Raw genomic sequence first — 26,826 nt, forward strand, 5'->3', positions numbered from 1 at the left:
TCTGGGCATGGTGATCAACACTTGGCTGCCAGCGAGCTGTAAAGTGTCGCGACGAAACACGACGTGCAGTAGAGCAGCATCGCCCTGCTGCACGATGATTGCACACCTGAAGCCCCTCGACGCCCATGGTGTCAGCATGCACTAGTCCCGATACGGCTAGTGTAATCTGCCGCCACAGCGTGGCTGCACAACTCACAGGTTCGAGGAGAACCGCCCTGAAACTCGCTGCGGGCGCTCATTGGCTGGCTGGTCGTGGTCTGGTTGGAGCCTTCCTCGTGTTCTCCAGGGGCAACAAACCCTTCATCTGCTCCCCGTCTCATTGTCCAACGACTCACAACGATGTGTTGCAGCCCACCACTCGTCGGATATGGATGGGTGAGGGTGCTGCTATCGGTGATGCATGCATGATGAAAATGCCCCAACGCCCCTCTACGGACCTCCCTCCGACCCACATCTGGGCCATATTAATCTTAAATTCCCCTAATGCCCGTTGCCAGGATTCGCTTGCCAATCAGCCGCGGAGGAATGCCTTCGCCATCTAAAGGTGCGCAGGTCTTACAAACCCTCCTAAGCTCTCGTGTTCTCCGACGACGACGACATGGGTGCCTTGAAACTTCATCACCCGGCCCTGCTTTCACCCTGGGACAATATACAGATTACAAGGCTGCGAGGATCTCTGATGCATGGCCCGCTGCACGCATCGCGCAAGCACACGAGCCAGCGGATCCTGCTCATTAAATGTACCACTGCACACACCGCGCCGTCTTCTCCACGCGCTCTTGGGTAGGATGCACGAGCTTAGCACGCGAAATTCTCTTCCTCTTCTCTTTCGTCATCCTTTCTAGTCTTCACACTTGCCTCTTACGTTCTTAGCTACCTCCCTTCAGGCTTACAGTACCTGACTGATGAGGCTGTGGCTTCACGTTCCCTGTCCGTCAATTGCGAGGCTTTTGTTCCGTGTATTTCCATGTTCATTTGATGGCGTCCATATTCCCTGTCTCCTTGGCACATAATACGTGCACTTCTTGACATGAACCGTCATCTCTACCTCCGGCACCTCCCATCCCTGTCCCTAACCCCTCCACTCTCACTGCAGCGACCTTCCCCCATCAACATACAGCTCAATCCCCGTAATCAAACTCGCCTCATCGCTCGCCAAGAAGGCAGCCGCATTGCCAATATCCTGCGGCGTCGCCGTCCTCCCCAGCGGAATCCCCTTGATCAACCCCGCCCTGCCCTCCTCCGTATCCGTGCCGCCCAAAACCGACGCCAGCATGCCCGTCGCCGCCGCAACGGGGCAGATGGCGTTCACGCGCACATTTTCCTTTGCAAACTCCGCCGCCAGCCCTTTCGTCACCGCACTCACCGCCCCCTTTGACCCCGCGTACCACACCAGGTTGGGGCGGGGGCGCGGCGCGGAGATGGAGCTGACGTTGACAAACACGCCTCCTCCGGCTTTCTGGAAGACGGGGCGCACCGCTTTCGCACTGTGATACAGCGGGCTGACATTAATCTTCATAATGCGTTCGTACTCCTCCAGCGGGACCGTGTCGGAAGCCTGGGCGTTATGCACCACCCCAGCGTTATTGACGACGATATCCAGCTTGCCGAACGCATCGAGCGCGTGCTTGACCGCAGCCTCCCAATCGCTCGTCTTGGTGACGTCGCCTTCGTAAGCCTTGACGGCCTTGGGGTCGAGCGAGGCGGCCACCTTTTCGCCATTCGCTTTGTGGATGTCGAAGATTAGCACGCGCGCGCCTTCGTGCACGAACTTGCGCACGATGCCTTCGCCTAGCCCGAGTCCGCCGCCGGTGACGATGGCTACTTTGCCTTCCAGGCGGCCGGGATGAGACATTGCTGTGGGGAGTGGGATGTGGTTGTAGATGTGATGTCGAGTCTCGTATTGTTCGTCGATTGACAACGTGGCAGTCCGGTCAGAGAGGATAATGCAAAGTTGATATCGTGGAGAATGTCTGGTCTACTCTCACTCTGATTTCGTAGTGGCAGTCAAACATTCGGCATACATCCTTGTCCCTGACATCCGACTTCACCCCGCAGGAGGGGCAACGAGGCGGCAAAGGTGTCCGAGACACGGGCGAGCTCGCCTTATTCCCGATCCAACTCACCAAAGAAATTGAATAACTTGGAGGTTTCAGGCACGGCAACACAGTGACTCTGATCATTGGACTCGACGATTAGCTCTTCCTCTTTCTCTGATCCTATCTCTCGACTGCTAACACCAACAGCGCCAGAGCTAGAATAAGCCCAAAAAGTGCAATCCTCCCATCAACGCCGCGCCAATCCACGCGCCCCTTCATACAAGGGGGCGCGGATGATATCAAAGGGTATATGCTTTTGCAAAACATCAAAGGACGTGCGAGGTGTCGGGACCGTCGCCTCTCCTCCTCCTCCTCCTCCTCCTCCTCACATGACGTTACATGACTTCATGCCGCCTTGCTTCTCATTCTTCGCCTTGACCGTCAATGCCACGCGCGCGGCTTCGGTGAAGGCCTCATTGACGCCGCGGTTGCGTTTCGCCGAGCATTCTGTCAAGCGCAGCATCGTTAGCGCAAGTCCGTTCACGACCCCGTTCGAGAAGAGCGCAGACCACTTACCCAGATACCTCAACGCCCGAATCTTCTCCGCCACCGCCAGCCCCTGCTTGTAATCGATGCATGGCCGCTTGGCCTCCTGTGCCGCCGCCGCATCGTCCGCATCGTCTCCACTCTCGCCCCTCAAGTCGCATTTCAGTGCAACGAGGACCAGCTTCACCCCCGGGCAGTTCTCTGCGATTTCCCCCACCCACTTACTCTCCACGTTCTCCAGCGACTCGGGCGAGTCGACGCTGAAGCACAGCATGATGGCGTGTGTGTCGTCGTAGCTCAGGCTGCGTAGACGGTCGAATTCCTCTTGCCCCGCCGTGTCCCAGAGGGAGAGTTCGACGTGGACATCGTCGATGAAGATGTCGTGGACGTAGTTTTCGAAGACGGTGGGCTCGCTGGGAGGGTGTGTGTTAGATGCGGAGGGAGAGGAGATGAATGGGGTTGCCGGCCTTACTACACGGTGGGAAAGTAGCCTCTGGTGAAGACATTAAGGAGGGAGGTCTTGCCGCATGCGCCGTCGCCTCTGTGGGAGCGGATCAGTCAGTTGGCTGGCCCCTCGTCTCGTCCTGAGGAGGGGAGAGATTAGAGACATACAATAATACCAGCTTGCGCTGCACCGTCTTAGATCCGCCACATAGCTTCATCTTGCCCAACTGCCAATGCCGCAGCTGCCAGTCGCCCGTACGCGAGAGAGCCCGACTCTATCGCGCTTGCCCTTTGTGCAAAGAGAAGCGGCAGTGCTGATGATGGAGTGCTCGAAGACTCGGCAGAAAGGTCGTTGAGATGGGGTGGGGGCGAGAGAGGGCGTCAATGCGCCGGAGCGTCGTCAGGAAGCGCGGCAAAGAAGAATAAGAACCGATTGCGCGCAGACACGGGCTAGAGAGCGACAGTCGTGGTAGAGAGCAGAGGCTTTCGTGAGGTCAGGTACGTCAGCGAGGTGAATGGAGGAGGGAGAGAAAGGTGTGGAGAGATGGGGAAAGTGCAAGACGGGTTGGGGATGCAAGATGGGCGAAGCGTGCTCTGGATCTGGAGCGCAAAACGTGGCGCCGGCCGAAGCTTCCCGTCGATCCGCGGCATGTCCTCGGTATGCCAACCATCCGGCAACGGCTGCGCATGCTTGGCCTGCTTTTCGACATTCGCGGCACTTCGTCTTATTTTTCCTCCCAGGACATCACTCAATGCTACACTCCCATCCCACATCTGCCCTCCCATCCATTCCGCACACGCGGCCTTGCATTGATGAGCTGCGGGCTGCTGCACGGCTTGCCTTCATCGGTGGTCGAATGACGCCAATTCTCAGCCAAGATCGACGGCGGCGGGCAGGTAGCGAAAGCCGCAATCCGGCCCGTTGTGGGGGATTGCATGTCGTGCATGAAAGCGAGGGCTGTCTTTTCTCTACAGCACCAAGCCTTGTTGACACCTGTCCGGCAGTCATTCACGTACCTTAAGCTCGTCTTTCCTCAGATAATTGAGATCTTGTTCGAATACATGATATAGACAGCAATCGTCTCGCGCATACGTGCACCACTTCAATCTTCCTCCATCCTTCCCCCGCGGCCTTGCAGTCGCCTCCCCATGTCCACTCCCTCGGCATTCTTGCGCACGCCGCTCATGAATCTGCCAGTCTCTGACCGCTTCTTATCCTCTTCCTCACGTTGCTTCGCTTCGCGCGCCTCGATCTCGGCCAATCGAGCTTTGCGATCACTTTCCAGCTCGGACGCGTTGGACTGCATGGCCGCAAGTCTAGCGGCACGCTCGGCGTCGGCATCCGTCGCGGCTTTATCGTTGTCCTTCGGAGGGGAGGTGTAAGATTTGCGGTGGGATGGGCGGCGCTTGTCATCGTAGTCATCGTCTTTCTTCCGTCGATAGGGTGAGCGCGAGTCTGACGATCCTGATCTCCGCGGGCTGGGATACGACCGCCGGCGATCTTTGCGCTCATCGTCGTCTCGTCTTCGCGGCGGCGATCGCGAACGAGACCGTGATGGGGTATAATCGCGCTCGCGGCGTGAGCGAGACTTTCGTTCGTCGCGACTGCGTCCCGCATCCTCATACCTTCTTCGGGGAGGTGTGCGTGAGCGGGATCTGGAGTCGGAGGGTGACGGCGATCGGCGTCGATGTCTATGTGACCGGTGGCTTCTCGAGCGCCGTTCTTCACCTTCGTCGCTGTACCTCCTTCGCTTACTCCGGTGTCCATCCTCATCTCGGTGTCGATGTCGATGGCGATGCCTGTGCTTGCCCTCCTTCTCCTTATCCTTTCCGTCATCCTCCGTCTTTCCCGCAGCTTGCATCAACAGGCGTCTCTTGGCGGGATCGTTCATCATCGCCTCATACGCGGCCTGCTCTTGCTTCTTGATCGCCAACATGGGATCGTTCGCTACCTTTGCCATGGTATCCCGCGCGGTATTGGCATTGCCATTGAGCGCCATAAACCCTTGCTCCCCAGCGTTCCCTCCAGCATCCTTCTTCAGACTCTCCGTCTCGCTTCTCTTGACCAAGCCGCCCAGCCTGCGCTTGCCGAGCAGATAGCCCTCCATCTCCTCGCTCACGCCGCCGGCGCCTCCAAGTCCACCGGCGCGCGAGTCATTGTACATCCAGTGCACCTTATCCACCACCTTTGCCCCTCCAGACGCCTCCTGCAAGCGCTGCAATTCGAGGATCTTGCGCTCCTCTTCGCGCTCCTTCAGCACCTGGTCGATCTTTTTCCGCTCATCCAAAGCCTTCTTTTCTTCTTCGTACACCCGCTTCTGGTTGGACATCAAGTTGGGATGCCATGATTTCTTGAGATTGAGATCGCCACCCATTTTGGCGACGTTGGCGGGAGGGATGGAGTGGGTGGGTGCGTGGAAGAAGGAGTGTTGGTGAAGGGCTCGTGAGTCGAAGGTGCGTGGCGGCGGGAAAAGTGTAAGCGGAATGCGGAGGTGGCCCGTGCTCAATCTCGTCGACTGCGGGAGCTGCCTGAACTTATGCCTTCACGACACCTCCGAACTGACATGTTGCAAACCAAGCACCTCCCACCCCCATCTATTTCTTAGACCCACCGACAGTTATCTGAGGTGGTCGTCTTCTCGCACTCATCGCTCCTAATTCACAAGTACACGGCACACCGTCAAGATGTCGGACGATGATGATTTCATGCAAGACTCGGACAACGAGAAGTGAGTGCTTCGTCGACCGTTTGTCATTACATCCAGCTGACTCCCACAGCTACGACTTCGAGTACGAGGACGATGATGATGCCGATCAGGGGGGCGACGTGGACGTTGAGAACAAATACTACAATGCCAAACAGATGAAAGGCGATGCGCCGGAGGAGGCAATCGAGGAGTTCCTGGGAGTGCCCGCGTTGGAGGAAGAGAAGGGCGATTGGGGGTTCAAAGGCTTGAAACAGGCCATCAAGCTCGAGTTCAAGCTGGGCTGGTACGATAAGGTACGTTCAATGTTGCAGACGCGACTCTCCATCCCTCCTGGCCCCAGCTGACCCCGCCAGGCCGTCGAACACTACACCGAGCTCCTCACATACGTCAAATCCGCCGTCACGCGCAACTACTCCGAAAAATCCATCAACAACATGCTCGACTTCATCGAGAAGAATGCAGAAGACGAGGCGGCGAATGCGTGCATGGAACAATTCTACTCCAAGACTCTCGAATCCTTCCAGGCGACCAACAACGAGCGGTTGTGGCTGTCGACAAATACCAAACTGGCGAGACTGTGGCTTGCACAGAAAGACTATCCTCGCTTGACGGAGAAGGTCAGAGAGTTGCACAAAGCTTGTCAAAGAGAAGATGGAACAGATGATCCAAGCAAAGGAACGTACTCCATGGAGGCGTATGCGCTGGAGATTCAGATGTACTCCGAGACGAGGAACAACAAACGACTGAAGGTGAGCTATTTGTACCACACCCATTCTCGCCACATCTAACGAAATGCTGCAGGGCCTCTACAACCGTGCTCTTGGCGTACGCTCCGCCGTCCCGCATCCCAAGATCATGGGCATCATCCGTGAGTGCGGTGGAAAGATGCACATGAGCGAGGAGAACTGGAAGTCTGCCCAAAGCGACTTCTTCGAATCGTTCCGCAACTACGACGAAGCCGGCTCGCTCCAGCGCATCCAAGTCCTCAAATACCTCGTCCTCACCACCATGCTGATGGGCTCCGACATCAACCCCTTCGACTCGCAAGAGACCAAGCCGTACAAAAACGATCCGCGGATAGCCGCCATGACAGAGTTGGTGGACGCGTACCAACGAGACGACATGGCAGGCTACGAAGGCGTCTTGCAGCGGAACAAAGATCTGGTGAAGGACGAGTTCATTGCGGAGAACATCGACGAGGTGACGCGAAGCATGCGGACGAAAGCGGTCGTGAAGCTCGTCGCGCCGTACACGCGCTTCAAGCTGGACTTCATCGCCAAAAAGCTCGACATCTCCATCGCAGAGGTGCAGGATATCGTGGGCTTCTTGATCATGGACAAGAAGCTGCGCGGCAAGATCAACCAGGATGCAGGTACGGTGGAGATTGAGAGCGGTGCGGATCAGGAGCGCATGAGTGCCGTTGCCGACTGGACGAAAGCCATCCGCTCCCTGGCCAATCTCGTCCTGAACGACAGTGAAGGCTTTAAGACAGACGACGCTGGTGCTCCTTTCGGATCGCCAGCAGATGGGCTTCCGACGCCCCAGCGTCCGGCTGCAAACGCTGGAAAGCGCAAGCCTCATCGGACCCCTGGCATCGCGGCGAAATGACTTGCATGAAAAAGCGTTGATCCGCGTGGCTACATTTCTCCCGCAACCCACCATTGAACATGAAGCATCATCCTTAGCGAAGTGCATTGAGACTTGCAGCCGTCCATCTGTCCATCTGGACATCTCGGGCGGAAAGATGCAGTCAGATCTGAGACCATCACTGGGCGCGAAAACAGCAGCAGCGCACAGAGATCCACTCAAGAGAGATTTGGAATTGCTGCGCGCAGCTAAATGGAGGGCTGCATTCGCGGATACCGGGGAAACGTGTTTGTAGCAAGAGGGGAGAGGAGAGAACCGTTGCACCGGTGCCAGGCGTGTCCATCTCGGACATCTTCGGCCCTGCGCTTCCGATCTTGCTTTGTGCGACGAGAACCACCACGAAACACGAGAGTAGCTAGACGTCTTTGTGTAAGGTCGGCCGCGAATATCCGCTCCTTCCGCCTATCCCCTTCCCTTGGGTTCTTGCCGACGGTATCAAGTCAGTCGCGTACGTAGACCGCAGAGTCACTTTCATCAGAATCCGTCATTGCAGAGATCCATTTGTAATAATGTGATAGGTCTGAAGAAAGCAGCTGCGAAGTTCAGCCCCTTAATGTTACACCGCCGTACCCTGTGACCGTGCTATCGGAATGCCGCGCCGTGGCTTGGACGAGGATGAGAAAAGAGACAGGTTGTTCCCGCACGGACTGCAGACTGCCTGGTCACCTTGTGCATGGGGGCTTTTGGCGTTGATCGGGTGCTTGCATTGGAAGTGACTGCGATCGTCCCGGACATGACGGATCTTCGAGAGGGGGTACAACACCTACCTGTACGTGGTTGGGATGCCGTTACATGTGGCATTGAAAGCGGCTGTCATATCGTCAATGCACGAGAGAGCGCTGCTCCTCACCCGCGCAGTGAGCGCCCGTATCACAAAGAGGCTTGCATCGAATGGCGTCATGGGTGCACGTCAGTGCGATTGAGAGGGGAGCTTCGAGAAGGACGAGTGGTGTTCCTTGGGTTCCCCCTTTCCGGCCTCGAGCGCCAGATGGTGCGGTGGGGCGGTAGGCTGGTAGGGCGTCGTTTCTTTGACTGAGAGATTGTCCCTACCCGGACTTAGATGTCTGATTGCTGTGCCTTCTTGGGACGGAAGGTTTACGAACGGATGGATTTAGCGATGCCCAAAGCCACACACTGAGCAGAATGTGAGCCGACCAGTGTTGCCGGGAGCGGATGATATGGAGCTTGGTAGTGCCGTGCCGAAGTGGGCGGCGCGTGCGGGTGGGAGTGCGTGTTTGCACGACCGATTGCGGTATTGCTGCTTGATGCTGTTGCTCTCCCGCGTTGCCGTTCTCGGTGCCTGGCATGAAGGGGAGCGGGCTGGATGTGCTTCCGCCGAGCGCGAGGCCACAAGCTGTATTCCCAATAGCCCAGTTGGCGTCTGGCAAGGAAAGGGGGAGTGTGTTCCGAGATGATGCAGTTTTGCACGGCGGCCCGTGTGTCTCTTTTTATATCTTGGGCGTGCAGCTGCCCTTCTCGCCCCGGTCGTTTGGGCTCTCCTCTCCTTCTGCCCTCCGTTACCTCTGCTTCAGAGCAGTGCAGCGGTCAAGGGAGCAGATCCACTCGCTTTGTCCTCGTTTGCCACAACCCTGCTTCGCTCTCTCTCTCTCCCTCCCCTGCTTCCACCTTTCTCGCTCGGGTTCCCGAGGGACTGGGTGAAGAAGCGAGAGTGCAGCACCCCACGCAAGCTTCTCGCGTTGTTGCTGCACACTCCCTTGTGCTCCCCTTGGGGCTGATCGGTCACATGCTTGCTGCTCCGTCGGCCGCCTACTTCCAACCTTTCCACCGTATCTCCTCAGCTCTGCACTTTGTGTGTGCTGATAGGAACGACAAGGAAACAAGGAAGCCAAGTGACAAATCGGACGGTGCATTAGATCAAGACGGAGACTGGCCGGTTTCATGCCAACGCAGCCCTCATTCCAGTGTGACTCCAGCAGAGGCCAACAACCAGCCACGCAATCTGGACACCGACACATCGTCCATCCAGACCACGCAGTGATAGAACAGCAGACTGACGACGTGGAGAACAGCAAAAGATTGGTTGGAAAGTGGCATCAGAACAAGACAGCGTCTTGAAGTCGTCGGCCCCACCTGGCGATCGTCGCGTGTGTCTAGCGCGTGTCGTTGGCGAAGGCAGCGGGAAGCCTGGCCGCCGCCGCCGCCAGCATGAACGCAGCATCGCCTTTCTTCCCATACTCCCAACACCTCCCTCAACATCCCCCGCCCGGTCCGTATCAGCAATATCATGATCCTGCCCTTGCGTCACTGGCATATGCACCGCTACAGCATTTGCCCCTGCAGCAGCTGGATCCGCTCTACCCTCAGCAACATCTCGTCTTGACCCCGGCGGCAACCAGCTTCCACCAAGCTCAGCCTCAGCAGCAGCAGCACTTGCAACAACCCACTCACCCAGTCTATCAACACCACGATCCTGCTCTTTGTGCCCGCCAGCGTCACATCCGTCCATCTCGGGTGAACATGGCGTCCTATCCGCAGCAAGACATGTCGGACGAGCAGCTCTCGGAGTTCCAGAAGTTGAGCAATGAGTACGTACCGGAGGTGACGGTAAGTCTTGATCATTTAATCTATCCGCCTCGCCGGACTGCTAGGAGTCATCGAATCAGTACTAATTGTCATCACAGGGACCTCTGGTCGGCGAACGACAATCCAGTACCGCAATTGTGGCGGAATATGCCTCTGCTGACCCCGTCTTCCAAGCCAAAACAGAGGTGAGTGGATGCGGCAGATGAAACTGTGAGGCCGTCCTCTGATGCCACTTCTCAGGCCCTCCCGCAAAAGTACTCACACTACCGTACCGTGCGAGGCGATGGAAGCTGTGGTTGGCGTGGTATGTCCTCACTCTCACCCCTTCACAATTCGTCACAGATCTAATGAACCCCAGCGGTCGCTTTCGGCTACTTCGAAGCCCTCATCCATCATGGAGACCCCAGTCGATTCCTGGAAGAAGAGACCCGTCTACGCTCCTCTTCAAACATCCTCAACATGGCCGGCTTCGACCCTTTCATCTACGAAGACTTTGCCGATGCCATGTTTGACCTCTTGCGGGATGTCGCGAGTGCCATGCAGGCTGGCCATGCCGAGCAAACCCTGTTGGCTGCTTTCAACGATGAAAGCAACCAGGCCAGCATCTTAACCTACCTCAAGACCCTCACCGCAGCCTGGATGAAGACTCGTCCACAAGACTATGCTCCATGGCTCCTCGAACAAACCGTGGAAGAATACTGCAATGCCTCCGTCATGCCCACCTCCGCCGAAATCGAAAACGTCGGCCTCAGCGCTCTCAAGGACACCTTCTTATCCCCGGCTGGCATCACCCTCGAGGTCCTCTACCTCGACCGCAGTGAAGGAAGCGAGGTCAACATGCACAGGTTCTCCCCAGTCAACCATGGTGGCTTCGATGTCGGGACCGTCCGACTGCTCTACCGACCGTATGTGCACATCAAGGTCTCCCGAATGAGCGATAAGCTAACCGTGTCTCAGGGGCCACTACGATCTGCTGTACAAACTCCAAGACCTCCCCCACGCCGCGGCTTCCGTGTCGACGTATCTTCAGATCGCCAGCCAAACCCATCGCGAGCCCATCTGCGCCATTGGCATGCCCGACTTCTTGACCGGATTCGCAGGCATGTCGTATGTGAGCCCCCACCAAGCTTGGGTATCTTACCCCGGTGGCTATGGCGAGTTTGATGGCTTGGCTCCGCCGACCTCCCTTCACCACTGCGCTCACACCCTCTCAAATCCCTCGGTCACTGCCTCTCCGCCCAACGTACAGTCGCATCCGATTTACGCAGCGCCAAATGCAGCTCCGCAGCTGCTGCAGCCTGGACAAATGTCGATGGAACTGCCAGTGCGCACATTAGCACAAGCGGGCATGGTGCCACAGCCGGGTTGGCAGCAACAACTGGCCGGCGGCCCCTTCCGGCCCTCTGCTTGGGAGTTTGAGCCCGATGTCCTGCAAGCCACGGCTCAATCACCGTTGCAGACGGCCATGTTCAGGAAGTGAGTACAGTCTTGAGCCTCATGTTCACATTCAGATATGCTGACATCGACTTCGTCCAGCTCACACTACAACACGGCGCACTTCATGAATCCCGACTTTCAGCCCGAGGAATGGCATCCGGAGGACGAGTACATTCTGGGCAACGGCAAGCCCACGCGACACAGGAACAGCGGATGACGTCCCGCCAACCATTGACTGCCCCGAACTACTCCGACCACTCGACACCCCATAGCTCATGAATGTCACACGACAGCGTCACACCCTCGACTAGCTTCTCGCGTACCACCCGCCCTTGCGAAAACGGCTAGCCACACAGCGAATACATTCTTTCGACCACTACTCATGCCGAGCCATCCACGGCCCACGATTCTCACGACCCCCAAGACTTATTCACCTCAGGGTACCCTACACCAACAGAGCGCATCAACAGCATCCTTCTTCTCCAGCATGAATCTATCAGCGTTTTTCATTGCGCTCGAAAAAATCACAAACAACAGATCATAGCACGGCGGAACATCGCAGCAGCACAGGGGGGGTCATCCAAAAGGCGGTGTTTCTGCTTTGACCATCGGTTTTCGGGACGGACGGGGGGAGCCTGCATTCGGCGATGGCGATTCAGAAGGACGGGGTGGTGGGTGGTGTCTCTCCACTGCGAGACGAGCTTTTGATTTACCCTTTTTCCTCTTTGACATTTGTTGCATGAGATACCATTGCATTCTATAGGCGCCATATGCATACGACAGGATTGTGTCGCTAACTTCTAGCATGGCCCTTGTTCGGCTCGTTCATTCCGTCAACGTGTCTGCGACGGTTTCATGACTCACTGACCCAGTTGCCCATTCTGTATCGATTGCAGGCCAATTCCCGATCGCATGTGCTCTTCTGAGCGTCGACTGGTTTTGCTGTCGGGAGTGTCGAGATGAGTCAGCCTGAGGCACCAATTATATGCCAAGATTTTTGCCCCACATTTCCACCGAGTGCAAATTTCGCCCGTCATGCCAAAAGCACCTCTCCGCTCCTCCTCCCCAAACACTTGCCACCAACAACTCACGCCAATCCATCGAACTCATCACCGGCACTTCGAAAGTCGATTCTCCATTCGATTAACTCCTACACCACCCACGAATAACATCGAAACACCGTCAACATGGTACGCGGGACACCCGGGGGCGGTGGCGGTCGGGGATGAGCAGCAAGCACACGACCACTTGTCTATTTCGATGGCTGTGCGCTTGCATCACTCAGACCGCCCACTGTCACCCATGCCTTGCTCGCCAGCAACAGAAACTAATGCTATCCTGATAGGTTCTCGCCGTCGATCTCCTCAACCCCACGCCGCAGGCCGAGGCCCGCAAGCACAAGCTGAAGGTATGCCATGTCCCCCTCCACACTGGACCTGTACAGGAGCAATGCACTCACACTTCTTTTTCAACAGCAACTCGTCCCCGGCCCGCGATCCTTCTTCATGGACGTCAAGTGCCCCGGCTGCTTCACCATCACCACCGTCTTCTCCCACGCACAAACCGTCGTCGTCTGCGCCGGCTGCTCGCAAGTCCTTTGCCAGCCGACCGGTGGCAAGGCGAGACTCACAGAGGGCTGCTCTTTCCGGAGAAAGTAGATGGAGGATGGATGGAGAGGATAGAGGTGGGGGGTAGATGGACGGATAGGCGGGGGCAGGACATGCGGTGTCTGCCCCGTCCATCTCCCGAACTCCTTCGAAGCATGGAGCGATTCGAGCGCAAGAACTAAGGGACGCGGCGTTGGGGGCACGTTTTGCAATTGCATTGGAGGCGAGATGGCGATTTCTCGGTGAGCTCTGACTGCGAGGGCGAGGATACCGGATATAGACCCCGTCGAGGATGCCATACCCTTGCTCATCGTTGTTTGTTTCGAGTAGCTGCAACTCATCAAAAACTTGAACCTATGAAAGTGACTGTGTGCCTCCGCCATTGTCGTCGTGCTCATCGTCCAAGTTACTGCCACTCTCTGCCTCTGACTCGCCAGATGGAGGGCCTGAGGACTTTCCGCAAATCTTGCCTGCACTCCACCCCACCAAGCCAATGGGCTGAAATCCGCACCGCTCCCGCTCCCACAAACCTAACATCGTGAACCCGGTCAGCATTCGGCGCGATGGAGCCAGGAATCGAGCGAGGAAACCAACTTTAAATTGTCAACTAGTCAGCATCAGAGGCCGCTATATCATCATGAACCGGTAAGTCCCCTGCGTGCTCTGCTATTGCCTTCCCTTTTCCTTTCGATCGTCAATCCACTGAATTGGTAACCCGGCCACACCACACTCACTCGATGACAACCAGGTACACGAACGACGAATGGGACAGCATCATCCTCGAAACCGAGGGCGAAGTGCTGTACCGCGTGGCCTCGAAGCAGCACGCATCCGCGGCCCAATGTCCCCCAATTGGCAGCGAGGCGTTTACCAAGACAATCGATCATACGCTTTTGAAACTTGAGGCGAAGCAGAGTCAGTTTGATGATCTTTGTGCTGAGGCGAGGGTGGATCGGTTTGCGGTAGGCTCTTGTCCATTTCCTCTTGATGAGAGGCTTTGGACTGATTTGTTCAATAGACGGTGTGCGTACGCGCGCAATACGTGCAGCAATGTGTGGCCGATTTGAAAGGGTCGGGTGTCAGGGTAGCGTGCGTGATTGGGTTCCATGAGGGAACGTATGATTTATATCACAAGTCGCAGTGAGTTCCAAATGGCATCAACACCCGACCGAGTAATCGAAACAATCCCGCTAACGAACGCATCAGAGAAACCAAGCAAGCCCTCGCAGCCGGCGCCGCCGAACTCGACATCGTAATCAACTACCCACAACTCCAAAAGAAGTCCTACGCCTCCATCTACACCGAGCTCGCCGCCCTGCGCTCCCAAGCCCCGCACCCCACCACCCTCAAACTCATCCTGGAAACGTCGCAGCTCGACGCCTCGCAGATTATCGCGGGATGTGCGCTCGCCGCAGCCGCGAATTTCGACTTCGTCAAGACGTCTACGGGCTTCAATGGGGCGGGCGCGACGGAGGAGAATGTGCGGCTCATGGCGACGTGTTGTGATGTCCTGGCTGCGGGCGGGAGGGCGCGGATGCAGGTCAAGGCTTCGGGGGGGATTCGGACTTTGGGGGATGCGGTGCGGATGTTGGAGGCGGGGGCGAGTCGGTTGGGGACGAGTGCGGGGGTGTGGATTGCGAAGGAGGCGAAGGAGAGGGTTGCGGAGGGGAATGGGCGGGTGGTGGAGGCGGGGGAGGTGAGGGAGGAGAGGCCGGGGTTGTCGACGAGGCTGTTCACGGATTATTGACGAATTACTGAGAGACTCTCATGGACGCAGCGTGGCATTAGATTATCCTGATCAAGCGGTAGACTCTACTTCGTCTGACAGAGCGCGCAAAGGAAATCGGCCAGATCGCCCTTGGAAGCCTTCTGGATGTCCTCTTCAATCGACTGGCCGCGCTTCGACTCGTACTCGCGCTTCACCCGCAGCAAGTGCACCTTGTCCCAGTGCAAGCGCACCAAGCGGGAGATGAGCAGTTCATACCGCAGCTCCTCGTCCTTGTTCTTCTCCGCCACGTCCTCGATGGCGTGGCGAAGCAGGAGAGCGTCTCGGGCGGGCTTGTTGATGACGCCGTTGAGGATGTGCGCGATGACTTCGCCCTTTGGTTGTTGTCAGTCTCTTTGTTCTTTGACCACGTTCAAGGCTAATACTCACCACTAGGTTATTACTCTTCTTCAGCGCCGCTCGCGGGAAGTTCTCATTATACACCCTCTCATAAGACTTCAACACCTCCCTCAAATGCGCATCGCTGCGCAGCACAATAATCTCCAACATGGTGCTCTCGCCTCCCTTCGGGGCGGTCAAAGCCTTGTGCAGCGTCTCGATGTCCTTCATACGGTACTCCACGGGATACACGTCCTGCTCCTCCTGCCGCCGCTCCTCGAGCACAAGCAGCACGGCGGTGCGGAACTTGTCCATCTTCAGCTCCTTCTCCATGCACTTGACGAGGTCGTCGGAGTACCGCTTGTCCTTGAACTCGTCCTTGATGTTCCAGATGTCCGCGTTGCTGCGGCCCATGAGCGCCTCGATGAGCAGCTCGCGCCGGCTGCCGTGCGACTGGTAGAAGAAGTTGGCCCAGTAGCCTTCGCTTTCCCAGCGGCCGAGCGCGGTGACGTACGCCGCTTTGCCGAAGTTGTGTTTGAGCTCGGAGTTGATGTGCTTCGACAGGTTGACGCCCTTGCCCTGCACGCGGATCTGCTTCTTGTACTCCTTGCGCAGATATACGATCTGGTCGTGCGAGAGGGTGGGTAGGATTTGGCAGATGACTTCGCCGTTGGGGTGGCCGTGGTGGCGGAGCGCTTTGCCGATCTTCTTTGCGTCTTCTTCGGGATCGTAGACGGTCACGCGCTTCTTTTCCTTCTCGCGGATCACCGTCTCCTCCGTGATGCGGACGGATTTGCTGCTCGCATGCGTTCTGGCGGGTGAGAGGGGTTCCAGGTCGCTGAGATCATCCTCGTCGTCGTGCGGTCGATGGGCCAGTGGTAGGGGTGACATTTGTTGGTAGGTTCCTCGGTAAGCCTCGAGTAGAGGACTGGGTGGAGGCAGTTCTCCTCCGACCGCGGGCTGGTGAACGCCGAGTCCTCCGACCGAGAGATGGGCCATGCGTGGGGCCAAGGCGTCTGAAGGAGCAACACTATGGAGTCCGCCGCTCGTTCGTCTTTCTATTTCCATCCGGCTTTGAGTCGAGACAACGCTGGAGCGGTCATATGGCGTGACTTCTACCGCATTCGTTCTCGGATCATACGCGCTCTGCGACTGCTTGCGAGATCCAGGCTGGTCATGATAGTATGGGGCCTCGGACTGGGAGTATTGCCGTCGCTGAACATCCGTCTTGTAAGTGATGTTCTCCGGAGGCTGGGCATACTGATAGCCGTAGGAGGAGGATCTGGAGTCCGAGGAAGGGTAGGGATATGACGGTTGCCGCCCGGCTTGGGACGGTCGTGGGGCCTGCTGTAGTTGCGGTGGGTAGTTGTCGTAGGAATTCTGCCGAGGCGGGTAAGCGTCGTAGGAATTCTGGCGCGGTGGTGGATAGGTGCCATATGAGCCTTGGCGATTGGGTGGTGGAGGGTGGGGATCCCCATAGGCCAAGCCGTTGTCATATCGATCTGGCGGTGGGTAGTAGCCGGGTCGCTCATTCGGGGGATAATCCTTGTAATCCGCGTCCTGAGGATACGGCCTGGGCGGGGCAAAGTAAGCCGATCGCTCGCTCTCGTACGGAGGAGAAGCCGGAGGATTGTCGAAAGAGCCTGGCATGTTGACGCTGGATCCGGCGGGTGGGACGGAGTAATTGGCGGTTGGAGAGGTTTCGGGCATACGCACGGCGCTTCGGGATCGCGACCTTTCCCTTCCTGGTGAACGGGCACGCGAGCGGCCAGAACGGTCGTCGACTCTCAAGGACATGGTGCGGGAAAGGATGGCAGATGGGGGTTCAAGCGGGGGAAAGGAGCAGAGCAAAGGTACCTACCTCAGGTACAGGGAGACGTGGAGAGCAGAGAGAAGACGGAATGGCAGAGTGTGAAAGGCGTTAGGGCTGAAGCTGCGTCTAGCCCATGCCCTCGTGCATATGATTAGTTCATTACCTCGCCCGTCATGCAGGTGGGTGGCCTTGGGGCCAGCGGCAGAAATTGGGATGAAGCCAATGAGCGGGGGTGGGGTGGGGCGAATGCCTGCGGTGGTTGTCGGGCTTGAGCGATGTAATTAATCTCTGCTGCTGCTTCATGCCTGGACCAGTCCGGGGGCATGTGGCCTTGCGAGTGCAGATGTCCGCGGCCGTGGCCGACTGTTCATCAATCTATCGCCTGGAGAAGGTACCATGCTATATTCATCCCGTCTGAACCTGCGGTCTGTCGAGCTTGGCCCAGGTCGCGTGACTGGTGAATAATAGGTGTAGACATCTAATCCCTGGTCGCAGAGTCCAGGGATTGTGCTCACCTTGCCGTCCAAGCAGATGGCAGTGGCAGTTGGTCGTGTAATGCACGCTGTTCCACCGCTTGAAGCAAGATGCCTTGGCCAGCTAGTCATCGACACAGACTCCTGTGCACAGCTTGTTAGCTTCGTGTCAGGGCGCGTCGTCGCATACAATCAATTCGCCTGGAGCGACGTGTCACGCTTCACGAGAGAATGGCGACGGCATCTTTGTCTCGAGGTGGAAAGAGAGCGGCCACAAGGCTCCGGAGTTAAGGCTGGGATGCTCGCAGATAAGGTTCGCCCGCGTCGGTTAAGTAATCAGCGCATCAGAGCTCGCAGCTCCACCACCACCCGCTCCAGACGTCGTGCATCGTTGCTTGCCTCACTCCCGGGCGGAAGAGGATATCGCCGTCTCATTTGGACCCGGCTTCATCTATCGCAACCTCCCATCCAACCATGGCCGACTCTCGCGACGATGTCTTCTCTCCTCCCTCCGAATGGACGGCAGAAGATGACGACATGGAGTATGAGGTGCGTTGCCCGGAAGCGTGCCAGCAATGATTAAACAATCCATCCTTCCCACATCGCTGACGCCAGTCTGATCACAGCTTGCATCCGAATCCGCCTTCTCACCCACCACAGAAGAGGGCGACATCGAGGAGGGCACAACGCTGTACTTCGATGCCGAGGAGGGAACACTACGAACATCAAATGGAGCCGAGGTGTTAATAGAGATGGATGGTGATGAAGATGAGGACGATGACGATGGCGAGTATGAGGATGAGGATGCTTCAACACGGGAGTCGCAAGAGCCAGAGTCGGAAGCAGCAGCGGAGGAAGCGGATGGAACTCAAACACCTCAGCCTGCCACTGCCGCAGCAGCAAGGCCCCAGAGACAACACTTTACGAGTAAGTCCCGGCACCACTCCCTCTCAAATCTATCCTCCTGTCCTTTCGCCCAATCACCGTAGAATTCTCGTCTGGCTGACCACGTATCTCGCACCGGTTCAGTCACTCAACAACAGATCTTACAACTACTCTCCCAATCCGGATTACGCGGCTTCATCTCATCAGGTATCACGACCAGATCTCAAGCTCACAGAACGGGCCGGGGTCAACACATGCAGCTCGATGATGATGATAATGATGATGATGAAGCAGCCGACGACGACGACGATGACGATGACAGCGACGCCTACCTGGGTTATGCCACGCGAAGATCTCGCAGAAATCGCAGCACCTTCGTCGGCGACCGATACCCCAAGATTCCGTCGGAGAAGGGTCGCGAACTGATGGACAGCGGCACGTTTGGAACGAACGACCACTGCGAACACACCTCTTGTGGCTTGCCGTACTCCGAAACCGATATCGGCAAACGCCGGAAGTTGGCGCGGAGAATGCTGGACCGCGAGATGGGAGTCGAAAGTCGAGGCCGCGCGCGAGCCCTCAATGGACTCGCCGCCCAGAACATGATTCCCAGCTCCAAGGCCGACCTGATCGTCAATCTGAACGCACGGTGCTATTCCGGCCAATTCAGTGAAGATGGCTCCTTCTTCTTCGCCTGTGGGCAGGACTTTAAAGTGCGAATGTACGACACGTCCAACCCTTACGACTGGAAGTACTACAAGACCGTCAACTACTACGGCGGCCAGTGGACCATCACCGACGCAACCCTTTCACCAGACAACAAACAGCTCGCCTACAGCAGCATCCGAAGCCAGGTATGTCTTGCCAACACCGATCAAAGCGACACCTCCGAGCCCAGACTGCTCGACTTTTCCGACATGGGCGCTGGCGGTCATAGTCACCAGTGGGGTCGGAGTAGAGGCCATTTTGGAATCTGGAGTTTGCGCTTCAGTGGCGATGGCGGAGAGATCGTCGCGGGCACGGGTGACCAAAGCGTCTACGTCTATGACCTCGAGGCGCAGCGGAGTATCTTGAGAATCCCCGCACATACCGACGATGTCAACGCGGTTTGCTTTGGAGACAAGATGAGTCCGCACATCCTCTACTCCGGCTCCGACGACACCACGCTCAAGGTCTGGGATCGAAGGTCGTTGGCATCCATGAGGCCGGCTGGACTCTTTCTAGGACATACAGAAGGCCTGACATACATCGACTCCAAAGGCGACGGCAGGTATGTTATTAGCAACGGCAAAGATCAAACGTGCAAGCTGTGGGATTTGAGGCATATGATCAACACGGATGAGGGAGAGCGGATCAATCCACAGGTATGCTTTTCAATTGGATTACTATTCGCAAGCCTCGGATTCTAATCTTTTTTGGTAGGACTACACGACCGGTTTCGACTACCGCTTCTCGCCATACGATATGGACAGCCACGAGCCTCACCCGCATGATTGCTCCCTCGTGACCTTCCGCGGCCATCGCGTTCTTAAAACCCTCATCCGCTGTCACTTCAGCCCACCAGGCAGCACTGACGGCCGCTACATCTACTCCGGCTCCCACGACGGCAAAATCTACATCTGGAACATGGACGGCACCAACGCCGGCCAGCCCATCAACGTCCTCGCCGCCACCAAGAACTCCCGGCCCCCAGGCGACGAGAGGTACGTGGACCGCTACGACCACTACGGCCGCGGCGGCATTTGGAAAACGATTGTGCGCGACTGCTCCTGGCATCCCTACGCGCCCGTCATCGCCGCGACGAGCTGGAACGGGTGGGACCACGGGCTCGGCACGTGCACGGTGCATTCGTGGTCGGACGGCGCGGACGGCGACGAGATTGGGGATTTCAACGAGGCGGCGTGCAGGACGGGCGAGGCGTTTGCGCACAAGCCTAGTCTGGGCAGCACGCCGATGGGCGCGAGAGTGACGGCGCAGCTGCATCATGATGAGAGGTACTATGGTGGGGTGAATCCGCAGCAGACTTCTGCGAGGCGGACGAGGCTGAGCAACAGGATGGGTTTGGGGAGCTTGTGGGCGGGAGACGACGATGGGGATGATGTCTGACTAGCCGAGGAGCCTTTTGCTGTGTACCCGATGGCAATGCGGTAGCCGTGATGCTCTCGGCGTGGAATATGACCACGGTGGTGGATACGACCGAACGAATGGTATGGTGTAAGGAGTCTTTGCGATGGGATGGGGTTGGGAGAAAGGTACGACTTGATACTGGCGCTCGGGCACCCGGCGCGCCTCTGATACCTCTTTGGAAATTTTTGTCTCTCTCTCTCAATGCGAATACCAATTCTCCAGCTCTTCAAAAGGAGAACGCCATGCTCGAGTATGCTCTTTACTGTACAACTTCCGCCGCCCATCCCGTCCATCCCTCACGCGCCGCCGACAAGAATGTTGTTCACGGGGATATGGACTGTGATCCTGCATCAGCTTCCCCTCCATTGCTCACACTGACAGTTAGGAGAAGAGTGCAACATACTCAGTTTGACAATATACCCAATCACGCCCATGATCAAGAACCCCATCCCCACCGCCTGGCTGATGCGCAGGAACTCGCGTCGGTCGGCTAGAATACAGACGCACAAACGTCAATGAGTGTCGCAGCGACGAGGGCGCCTGAGAGGGAGGGGAGGAGGACGCACGTTTACTGCACCTCGTCACGAAACTCCGGCCGTCTTTGAGGAATTCGCGCGGCATTTCGAGGAGCTCTTTTGCTTGGTCCATGCTGGCGGTCTCTGTCTTGAGTCTCTCGCTGTGGCTTTGGGTGGCGTAGATGACGATCTTGAACTTTTGCGACGGGTGTTGGGTTGGAGTGTGGTGCGGTGCAGTTTTCGAGAAGGGAGGTGGTCGGGGGAAGGACAGCTTGCTGCTGCTGCTGCTACCGCCCCCCGGAATTCGAGGGCTTGGCAGGGCAGGGCCGGCGTGGAAGTTTGTTTGCGCCAATCAGCGGGCGAGGCTGGCTTCTGGACATCGAGTGTGCATGGAGTGCAGCATCTATTCTATTGCATCTATTCATCTGACTTGAATCATGAGGACCTCTGCGCTGAAGCCTCGCCGTGTTGACTGCCGTGTCCTTGCATGCTCAACTTCAATGCCCTCTGCAAGTCCTCGTCTTCCAGATCCTCCGTGGCTGTGGCACGAGCCTTGCCCTTGCTGCGATGTTGCAGTTCCAAGAGGCTTTGCTTCTTGATATACTCCATCACAATCTCCTCCTCCGTCTTCTCCTCTCTCGTCTTCTCTCCATGCTGGCGCTCTTGTTGCGCCTCGAACTCGCTTTGCTTGGTGCCTGATAGATGACCCGAGTCGTATGGAGGGCTTCGAGGGACGCCTGTCGACTCACCAGCGGCAGCAGCTGCGCGCTCAAATTCTTCCTCTTCCTCGTCGTCGAGACCCATGGTCGACTTCGGTTCACTATCGCTGCTCAGTCTCTGCTCCGTTGTACTCGATGTCACGGCTCGAGTGGGGTGTCCGTCATAGTCCGCTGCTTCGCTGGAGAGTCGCTTAGGTTCAGCTTGATGGTTCACCAGTGTCCGTGGTACGTCTGCATGATCCGTCGGCCCTTCTGAAACTTCTTGTCGTTGGGACTGAAGCTGGGACACCGCTTCCTGAATTGCACGCATAACATCGGCGTCCTCTTCCGAGTCGCGAGGCGCCGTCGCCTGGTCTAGCTGTTGGAGGCGTTCACTGATGTCAGTGGGCCTTGGCAGTGGTTCGGAGGCCATGGTAGGGGAGCGCAGAGAGGACTGTACGCCGCCCCTGGCGAGACTGCCACCGCTGGGATCGCGCGTTCGCTGTGCTTCCAGGATATCCCGAATCACATCAACGCTCTGCCTCTTCTTCACATACTTTCGGATCAGCTTCCACCGAACAATGACATCTTGTCTTTCCGCCTCGGTGCTCTGTCGCCACTCTTCGTAGCCTTGCGCTACTCTCGATGCGATAATGTAGTTCTGCACATTGCCGCCGAACATCTTCTCCACCTCTTTCCACGCCCCTTTCATGAAATAAGAAGGAATGGCGAACAAAGCTGCGCCTGGCTTGGTTGCAAACCCTCCAATGCCTTTCCCCATCCCTTTGAAGAACCCACTCGTCCCCTCTTTCCGAGCGCCTTTCCAGGGTTGAGTGACCAGACCGGTAACGCCATCGTACATTCCAAACCCAAACTCTTTTCCTATCGCCTTGAACCCGGATTTCATATCGGTGACTTGCTCTTGAGGGCGCACGGTATCATCGGACCAGAGCCTGGGCGCGTTGTGGAAGCCTTTGGTCATACTCACAGAGATCTCCATCGGTGCCGCCACCGCCGTCTTGACCATGCGTCCGAAACCTTTGCTCGTGTGAGCGCCAGTCCGGCGCATCAAGTCGCGCTCCTTGCCAGAGTCGAGATCATTCCGACTTGGCGGTTGGCTTCGGCCGGCGTGGTCCGCTCTGGGATTCGTCTGGTCTTGTGATATATCGGACACAGAGTATGATCCGGGTTTCGGCATGGGCGTTGGTAGACCTGAAGGGGTGAGAAGGCTCCGAACGGGAGAAGGACCTTCCTGGATATCCAGGCTCGTTTGACTCTGGTCGGGTGAAGTTGGCGGAGTCGATCTCTCCCTACCACGTGAGGTTTCGCTTCCGCCAGCAACTGTCGGCACAGGTGCTTGTGACTGCTTTCGACTGGACGCAACGGGCATGCGCACAGCCCGCCATGTCTCCGTGGGGAAATCAGCCAGTCCCATCACCAGGCTGCTGAATGCCCCAAATACTGCCGCGGCTCCGCCTGATACGGGATCCCAAGGCCCTTCGTCGGTGGCATATTCTTGTGGCCTGAACGGCTCCAAATCGTTGAAGTTCAACAGACTCGCATTCGTCAAGGTAGAGGCAGCAAAGGGGCTCAATTTGACCTGGGTGCGTTTGATGCGCCAGGCGGCGGGTTTCGATGGTACAAGTGTGCAACGGAGTCGGTCGGGCTCGAGATATTGATGGAACGATAGCGCACCCATCTCGCTGCCTCGCTCCGCCGCGATCTTGCTTGCGAGCTCTTTGGCGCGTTCGAGACTTTCCGGCTTCAGACAAAAGTTGATAGCATCCGCTAACTTGTCCGCCGTGAGTTGTTTGTGAGGGATCGGATCTGGGCCGGCGCCTGCTCGAGAAACCATGGCGCCCCAGAAAGGCTGATCTCCGAAGAAGGGCACAACTAAAGTTGGTCGCCCTGCGGCAAGGCCTGCTGCAATGGTTCCAGCGCCACCATGGTGGACGACGCACGAGACGTGTTTGAAAAGCCAATCATGTGGTACGTTGCCTAGCATGAAGACGCCATCAGGGATGCGAAGATCATCCGCATCAGCGCCTATGCCTCCCCAGCCTTTGGAGAGCAGAACACGTTGGCCAGTCATCCTGACGGCTTCGAATATGAGCTCGGTCATCGCGTTCGGATCGTCTAGTACGATGCTGCCGAATCCAATGTAGACGGGAGGTGGTCCAGCGTCAAGGAATGCATGGAGATCAGCCGGGGGAGTGTAGTCGGTAGCCAAGTCGAGAAAGAAGAACCCGGAGATCGAGATATGAGGGCCCCAATCTTTCGGTTTAGGTATAAGGGCCGGAGACCAGCAGTAGGTATGAGGGACTTTGAGCCGTTCGAGCATTCCGGGGGCCCAGATCAGACTTACGGGATCCAAGTCAAGACACTTTGCGCGAAATCGGTTGATGGTGTCGCCTAAACCCTGCCACGAGAGGAGTTCAATCATCGCGTAACTTATGTAATTGGTGAGTTGAGGGTCGGCATTCGAGGCTTGAATATTTGCCAGCGGATGGGGAAAGGCCTGGGTGGGCGAATATGGCATCGTGAACATGATATGCAGCGGAATGCCTAGCTTCTCTGCACAATGGACATGGGCGAAGCTTGGGGGATTGGCGATGATACAGTCGGCGACGAAAGGTCTCACTGCAGACTCGTCCCCAGAGGACTCGGAGCGGTCGTCTTGAGGAGGACTCATCCCATGACCAGCTTGGTAGCACGATCGCCAACAGCCTTGGAGATAGCCGGCAATGTCTTTTTTCCGCTGACCGACATCCCCACTGATGAGAGTGCGGAAGCCTGGCATCAGGCCCGGATTCTTGACCATGAATGCCATAAGTAGGGAAGGGTCGCCGCCGATGCTGAAGAATTCCAGGCCGTTCTCGAGTACAAAGTCCTTGAAGACGGGATGTGTCGCCAGACGTATGCGATGGCCATATGTCTTCAGGACTTTTCCCAGGGCAACGAAGGGCTGGACGTCTCCGCGCGAGCCCACGACTTGAATCACAATATTCAAGGGCGGGGGCGGAGGAGTCCCATCATCACCTCCCAAAGAAGGGGGAATATAGGGTGGAGGTGCCGGGCCAGTCTCTTGAACCTTCTGGACCTGTTGACGTAGAGCTGGGATAAAGATCTGGGACAAACGCCGGTTGAGCTGATTGATACGAATATCGACACGGCCGTCATCAGTGACACGGGCACTGGTACCCACGCCGTCCTTCTCGCTGCGAATCTCTCCATGGACCTCACCGTAGGCAGGAGGTGGCAGCGCATCGTTGTCCGAGTCGGGAGTGGCGAGGTCAATGTCGTGCAGAGCAGGGTCCTGTGTCATGGGACTGGCGAGATCGATTTGGGTGGCAGAGGGTGCTTCAGCTGGCTGGAGACTTGATTGCTGCACCATGGTCGCTGGAACTGGTCGGCGCCTAACTGAGTGACGCTGGGCGGCCATTGTGTTGAATGAAAGAACGCAGCCTGGACTCCGCTCAATCGTTCACGGCATCGGTTTTATGAAGTATCAAAGCGACCGAGACAAGGGGCTGTGCGAAATGACGCAACTGTAAGGCAGAAGGAAATGCGCAGAGTCCTTGTGATGGACATGTCGATGGCAGACGCGTATAAGATAACCATGCAGGCTGAGGCGGAGGACGAGGAGGGCAGGGATTGGGGTATTTCTGTACATGCCCATTAGAGTAAGAAAAGGGAGCAAGGCTGCATAAAGTCAAGGCAGCAGCATTGAGATATGCCGTTCAGCGCGGAACCGGAGCTCGGAGTTGAGAACGTGGCTCATCGCTTGCGTAGATCTCTTCATCGCGGAAGGACGAGCCTCGAGCAGAAACGGGAGAAGATGAGCAGGCGCAGCATCGCTGAAGCCTTGACGCCCGTTTCAGCGCGGAACTGCAAGCGGCTGCCTAAACTCAATCGCGTCGGCACGTCCCGCGTGCCCCAAGTATATCACACTCCGCGGCCGCGCTTGCGAAGCACAAGGCTCCGAAATGTCTCTTCCACAACGCGCATTCGACACGGCTACGACACACCACAACACATCACAACACATCAGAACGCCATTTATACTGCTACCCATCGAATTTGAAAGTCAAACGTACCAACACATGGCATCGCAAGAAGACTCAGTGACAAAACCGAAGCAATGCGTCCAAATCGAGCGACTCCGCGAAGACAATGAGTCCGATGTCGAAGGTTCGATCGACTCAAGGCAAAACTTAAGAAACAGCCGCGCCCTCACATCCAACCATGTCCCCCCAACCGCGATTCCATGGACTACATCCACCATCATCGGCTTCCAAGCCTTCCTCAAATGGGCCCGCACACCCTTCGGCTTCTTCGTCGTGCTCTACAGCCTCAACGTCGTCGCCTGGGGCGGCATGCTCTTCCTGCTCCTCTGCAACGCCAGTCCCGCCATGTGCTGGGCGCCCGTCCCGTCCGCCGAAGCAGAAGTCCACCGCTCGCCGGCAGCAGCGCTACAATGGGTTAGTACGCAACCGCGGATGTTCAGCTGCAACAACATCAACAGCCCGCGGCGCATCTGGATTGAAATCGACTCGCAGATTCTCAATGCTCTCTTTTGCGTGACTGGCTTTGGCCTTGTGCCCTGGCGGTTCCGGGATTTGTATTACCTGCTGCGGTATCGCTTCATGAGTCAACGGAGGTACGGATTGGAGAAGAAGATGTACGGCTTGCAAGTCCTGGCGGGCATCCACCGGACATGGTTCCGCCTTCCAGGCTCGTCCACACTGGACGATATGTCACTGGCGGAGTACAAGCGCACGCTAGGTCAATCGACTGCGGATTGCTCGCAAGCGGAGATTCGAGTTGCTCTGCCTCCCAACAAACAGCTTGGTGACACGCTGAGCGGGGTTCGCGCTCCTGCGACGGCTGTGTGGAAGATGGACTTTTTTGTCTGGTGCAATGTGGGCAACACCTTATTTCAGGTGATGTTGTGCTTTTTCATGTGGCATCTAGACCGATACAATCGGGCGCCGTGGGCGACGGGCCTGTTCATTGCGTTGGCCTGTATTGTGGTTGGTGCGGCGGGGATCATGAGTTTGGTCGAAGGCAAAAAGGTGAAGAAGATCGAAGGAGTCGCCAAGATGGTTGGCACGACTGGTGATGATCCGCAAGATATGGTATAGTCAGTAAGAGGTGATAATGTTAAATTCCGTTTCAATCTGGATGAAGTTTGTACGCGACCATATACATCAGCCCTCTCAGTCGGGACTGCATAGAC

General features: G+C 57.0%; 14 protein-coding genes across 14 annotated transcripts; 8 read left to right on the forward strand and 6 right to left on the reverse strand.

Annotated features, from left to right (window-relative positions):
• Positions 1-789: 789 nt before the first annotated feature.
• Positions 790-2,148, reverse strand: BDY17DRAFT_290778 (uncharacterized protein). The gene has a single exon (XM_033732565.1). It carries the CDS (start codon positions 1,853-1,855, stop codon positions 1,088-1,090), a length of 768 nt encoding a protein of 255 aa, XP_033592620.1. The 5' UTR covers positions 1,856-2,148; the 3' UTR covers positions 790-1,087.
• A 1-nt stretch (position 2,149) lies between these two features.
• On the reverse strand, positions 2,150-3,589 carry BDY17DRAFT_290779 (GTP-binding protein RHO3). The gene is made up of 4 exons (XM_033732566.1): positions 3,198-3,589; positions 3,058-3,126; positions 2,616-2,998; positions 2,150-2,546 (listed from the first exon to the last, which is right to left on the reverse strand). Exons 1-4 carry the CDS (start codon positions 3,245-3,247, stop codon positions 2,425-2,427), a joined length of 624 nt encoding a protein of 207 aa, XP_033592621.1. The 5' UTR covers positions 3,248-3,589; the 3' UTR covers positions 2,150-2,424.
• On the forward strand, positions 3,149-4,132 carry BDY17DRAFT_70217 (uncharacterized protein). Its single transcript, XM_033738627.1, has one exon. The coding sequence runs from the start codon at positions 3,545-3,547 to the stop codon at positions 4,049-4,051; it is 507 nt and encodes a 168-aa protein (XP_033592622.1). The 5' UTR covers positions 3,149-3,544; the 3' UTR covers positions 4,052-4,132.
• Positions 4,077-5,457, reverse strand: BDY17DRAFT_290783 (Pre-mRNA splicing factor-domain-containing protein). The gene has a single exon (XM_033732567.1). It carries the CDS (start codon positions 5,402-5,404, stop codon positions 4,133-4,135), a length of 1,272 nt encoding a protein of 423 aa, XP_033592623.1. The 5' UTR covers positions 5,405-5,457; the 3' UTR covers positions 4,077-4,132.
• Positions 5,458-5,714: 257 nt separating this feature from the next.
• On the forward strand, positions 5,715-7,345 carry BDY17DRAFT_307626 (CSN2 COP9 signalosome complex; the record flags this gene model as incomplete). Its single annotated transcript, XM_033735127.1, has 4 exons — positions 5,715-5,758; positions 5,808-6,030; positions 6,091-6,486; positions 6,539-7,345. 4 exons carry the CDS (start codon positions 5,715-5,717, stop codon positions 7,343-7,345), a joined length of 1,470 nt encoding a protein of 489 aa, XP_033592624.1.
• Positions 7,346-8,540: 1,195 nt separating this feature from the next.
• BDY17DRAFT_70250 (uncharacterized protein) lies at positions 8,541-9,567 on the forward strand. The gene has a single exon (XM_033738628.1). It carries the CDS (start codon positions 8,796-8,798, stop codon positions 9,381-9,383), a length of 588 nt encoding a protein of 195 aa, XP_033592625.1. The 5' UTR covers positions 8,541-8,795; the 3' UTR covers positions 9,384-9,567.
• Positions 9,568-9,862: 295 nt separating this feature from the next.
• On the forward strand, positions 9,863-11,408 carry BDY17DRAFT_245839 (peptidase C65 Otubain-domain-containing protein; the record flags this gene model as incomplete). Its single annotated transcript, XM_033730670.1, has 6 exons — positions 9,863-9,949; positions 10,027-10,113; positions 10,169-10,232; positions 10,287-10,833; positions 10,886-11,060; positions 11,289-11,408. 6 exons carry the CDS (start codon positions 9,863-9,865, stop codon positions 11,406-11,408), a joined length of 1,080 nt encoding a protein of 359 aa, XP_033592626.1.
• A 1,023-nt stretch (positions 11,409-12,431) lies between these two features.
• On the forward strand, positions 12,432-13,349 carry BDY17DRAFT_290787 (ribosomal protein S27-domain-containing protein). Its single transcript, XM_033732568.1, has 3 exons — positions 12,432-12,555; positions 12,711-12,773; positions 12,841-13,349. Exons 1-3 carry the CDS (start codon positions 12,553-12,555, stop codon positions 13,021-13,023), a joined length of 249 nt encoding a protein of 82 aa, XP_033592627.1. The 5' UTR covers positions 12,432-12,552; the 3' UTR covers positions 13,024-13,349.
• A 360-nt stretch (positions 13,350-13,709) lies between these two features.
• BDY17DRAFT_245351 (uncharacterized protein) lies at positions 13,710-14,719 on the forward strand (the record flags this gene model as incomplete). The annotated part of the gene is made up of 3 exons (XM_033730622.1): positions 13,710-13,934; positions 13,991-14,112; positions 14,179-14,719. 3 exons carry the CDS (start codon positions 13,710-13,712, stop codon positions 14,717-14,719), a joined length of 888 nt encoding a protein of 295 aa, XP_033592628.1.
• A 65-nt stretch (positions 14,720-14,784) lies between these two features.
• On the reverse strand, positions 14,785-16,726 carry BDY17DRAFT_320887 (uncharacterized protein; the record flags this gene model as incomplete). The annotated part of the gene is made up of 2 exons (XM_033736523.1): positions 14,785-15,072; positions 15,128-16,726. The coding sequence occupies 2 exons, from the start codon at positions 16,724-16,726 to the stop codon at positions 14,785-14,787; spliced, it is 1,887 nt and encodes a 628-aa protein (XP_033592629.1).
• A 1,110-nt stretch (positions 16,727-17,836) lies between these two features.
• Positions 17,837-20,353, forward strand: BDY17DRAFT_307630 (WD40-repeat-containing domain protein; the record flags this gene model as incomplete). The annotated part of the gene is made up of 4 exons (XM_033735128.1): positions 17,837-17,911; positions 17,989-18,289; positions 18,392-19,611; positions 19,670-20,353. 4 exons carry the CDS (start codon positions 17,837-17,839, stop codon positions 20,351-20,353), a joined length of 2,280 nt encoding a protein of 759 aa, XP_033592630.1.
• Positions 20,354-20,504: 151 nt separating this feature from the next.
• BDY17DRAFT_290793 (uncharacterized protein) lies at positions 20,505-21,141 on the reverse strand. The gene is made up of 3 exons (XM_033732569.1): positions 20,941-21,141; positions 20,778-20,864; positions 20,505-20,711 (listed from the first exon to the last, which is right to left on the reverse strand). The coding sequence occupies exons 1-3, from the start codon at positions 21,020-21,022 to the stop codon at positions 20,671-20,673; spliced, it is 210 nt and encodes a 69-aa protein (XP_033592631.1). The 5' UTR covers positions 21,023-21,141; the 3' UTR covers positions 20,505-20,670.
• Positions 21,142-21,266: 125 nt separating this feature from the next.
• BDY17DRAFT_290796 (putative glucosyl/glucuronosyl transferase) lies at positions 21,267-25,404 on the reverse strand. The gene has a single exon (XM_033732570.1). The coding sequence runs from the start codon at positions 25,027-25,029 to the stop codon at positions 21,325-21,327; it is 3,705 nt and encodes a 1,234-aa protein (XP_033592632.1). The 5' UTR covers positions 25,030-25,404; the 3' UTR covers positions 21,267-21,324.
• A 286-nt stretch (positions 25,405-25,690) lies between these two features.
• BDY17DRAFT_246332 (uncharacterized protein) lies at positions 25,691-26,731 on the forward strand (the record flags this gene model as incomplete). Its single annotated transcript, XM_033730716.1, has 2 exons — positions 25,691-26,019; positions 26,074-26,731. The coding sequence occupies 2 exons, from the start codon at positions 25,691-25,693 to the stop codon at positions 26,729-26,731; spliced, it is 987 nt and encodes a 328-aa protein (XP_033592633.1).
• Between the last annotated feature and the right edge of the window lie 95 nt (positions 26,732-26,826).

Source organism: Neohortaea acidophila, assembly GCF_010093505.1.
Source record: "Neohortaea acidophila strain CBS 113389 unplaced genomic scaffold BDY17scaffold_2, whole genome shotgun sequence".
NCBI lineage: Eukaryota > Fungi > Ascomycota > Dothideomycetes > Mycosphaerellales > Teratosphaeriaceae > Neohortaea > Neohortaea acidophila.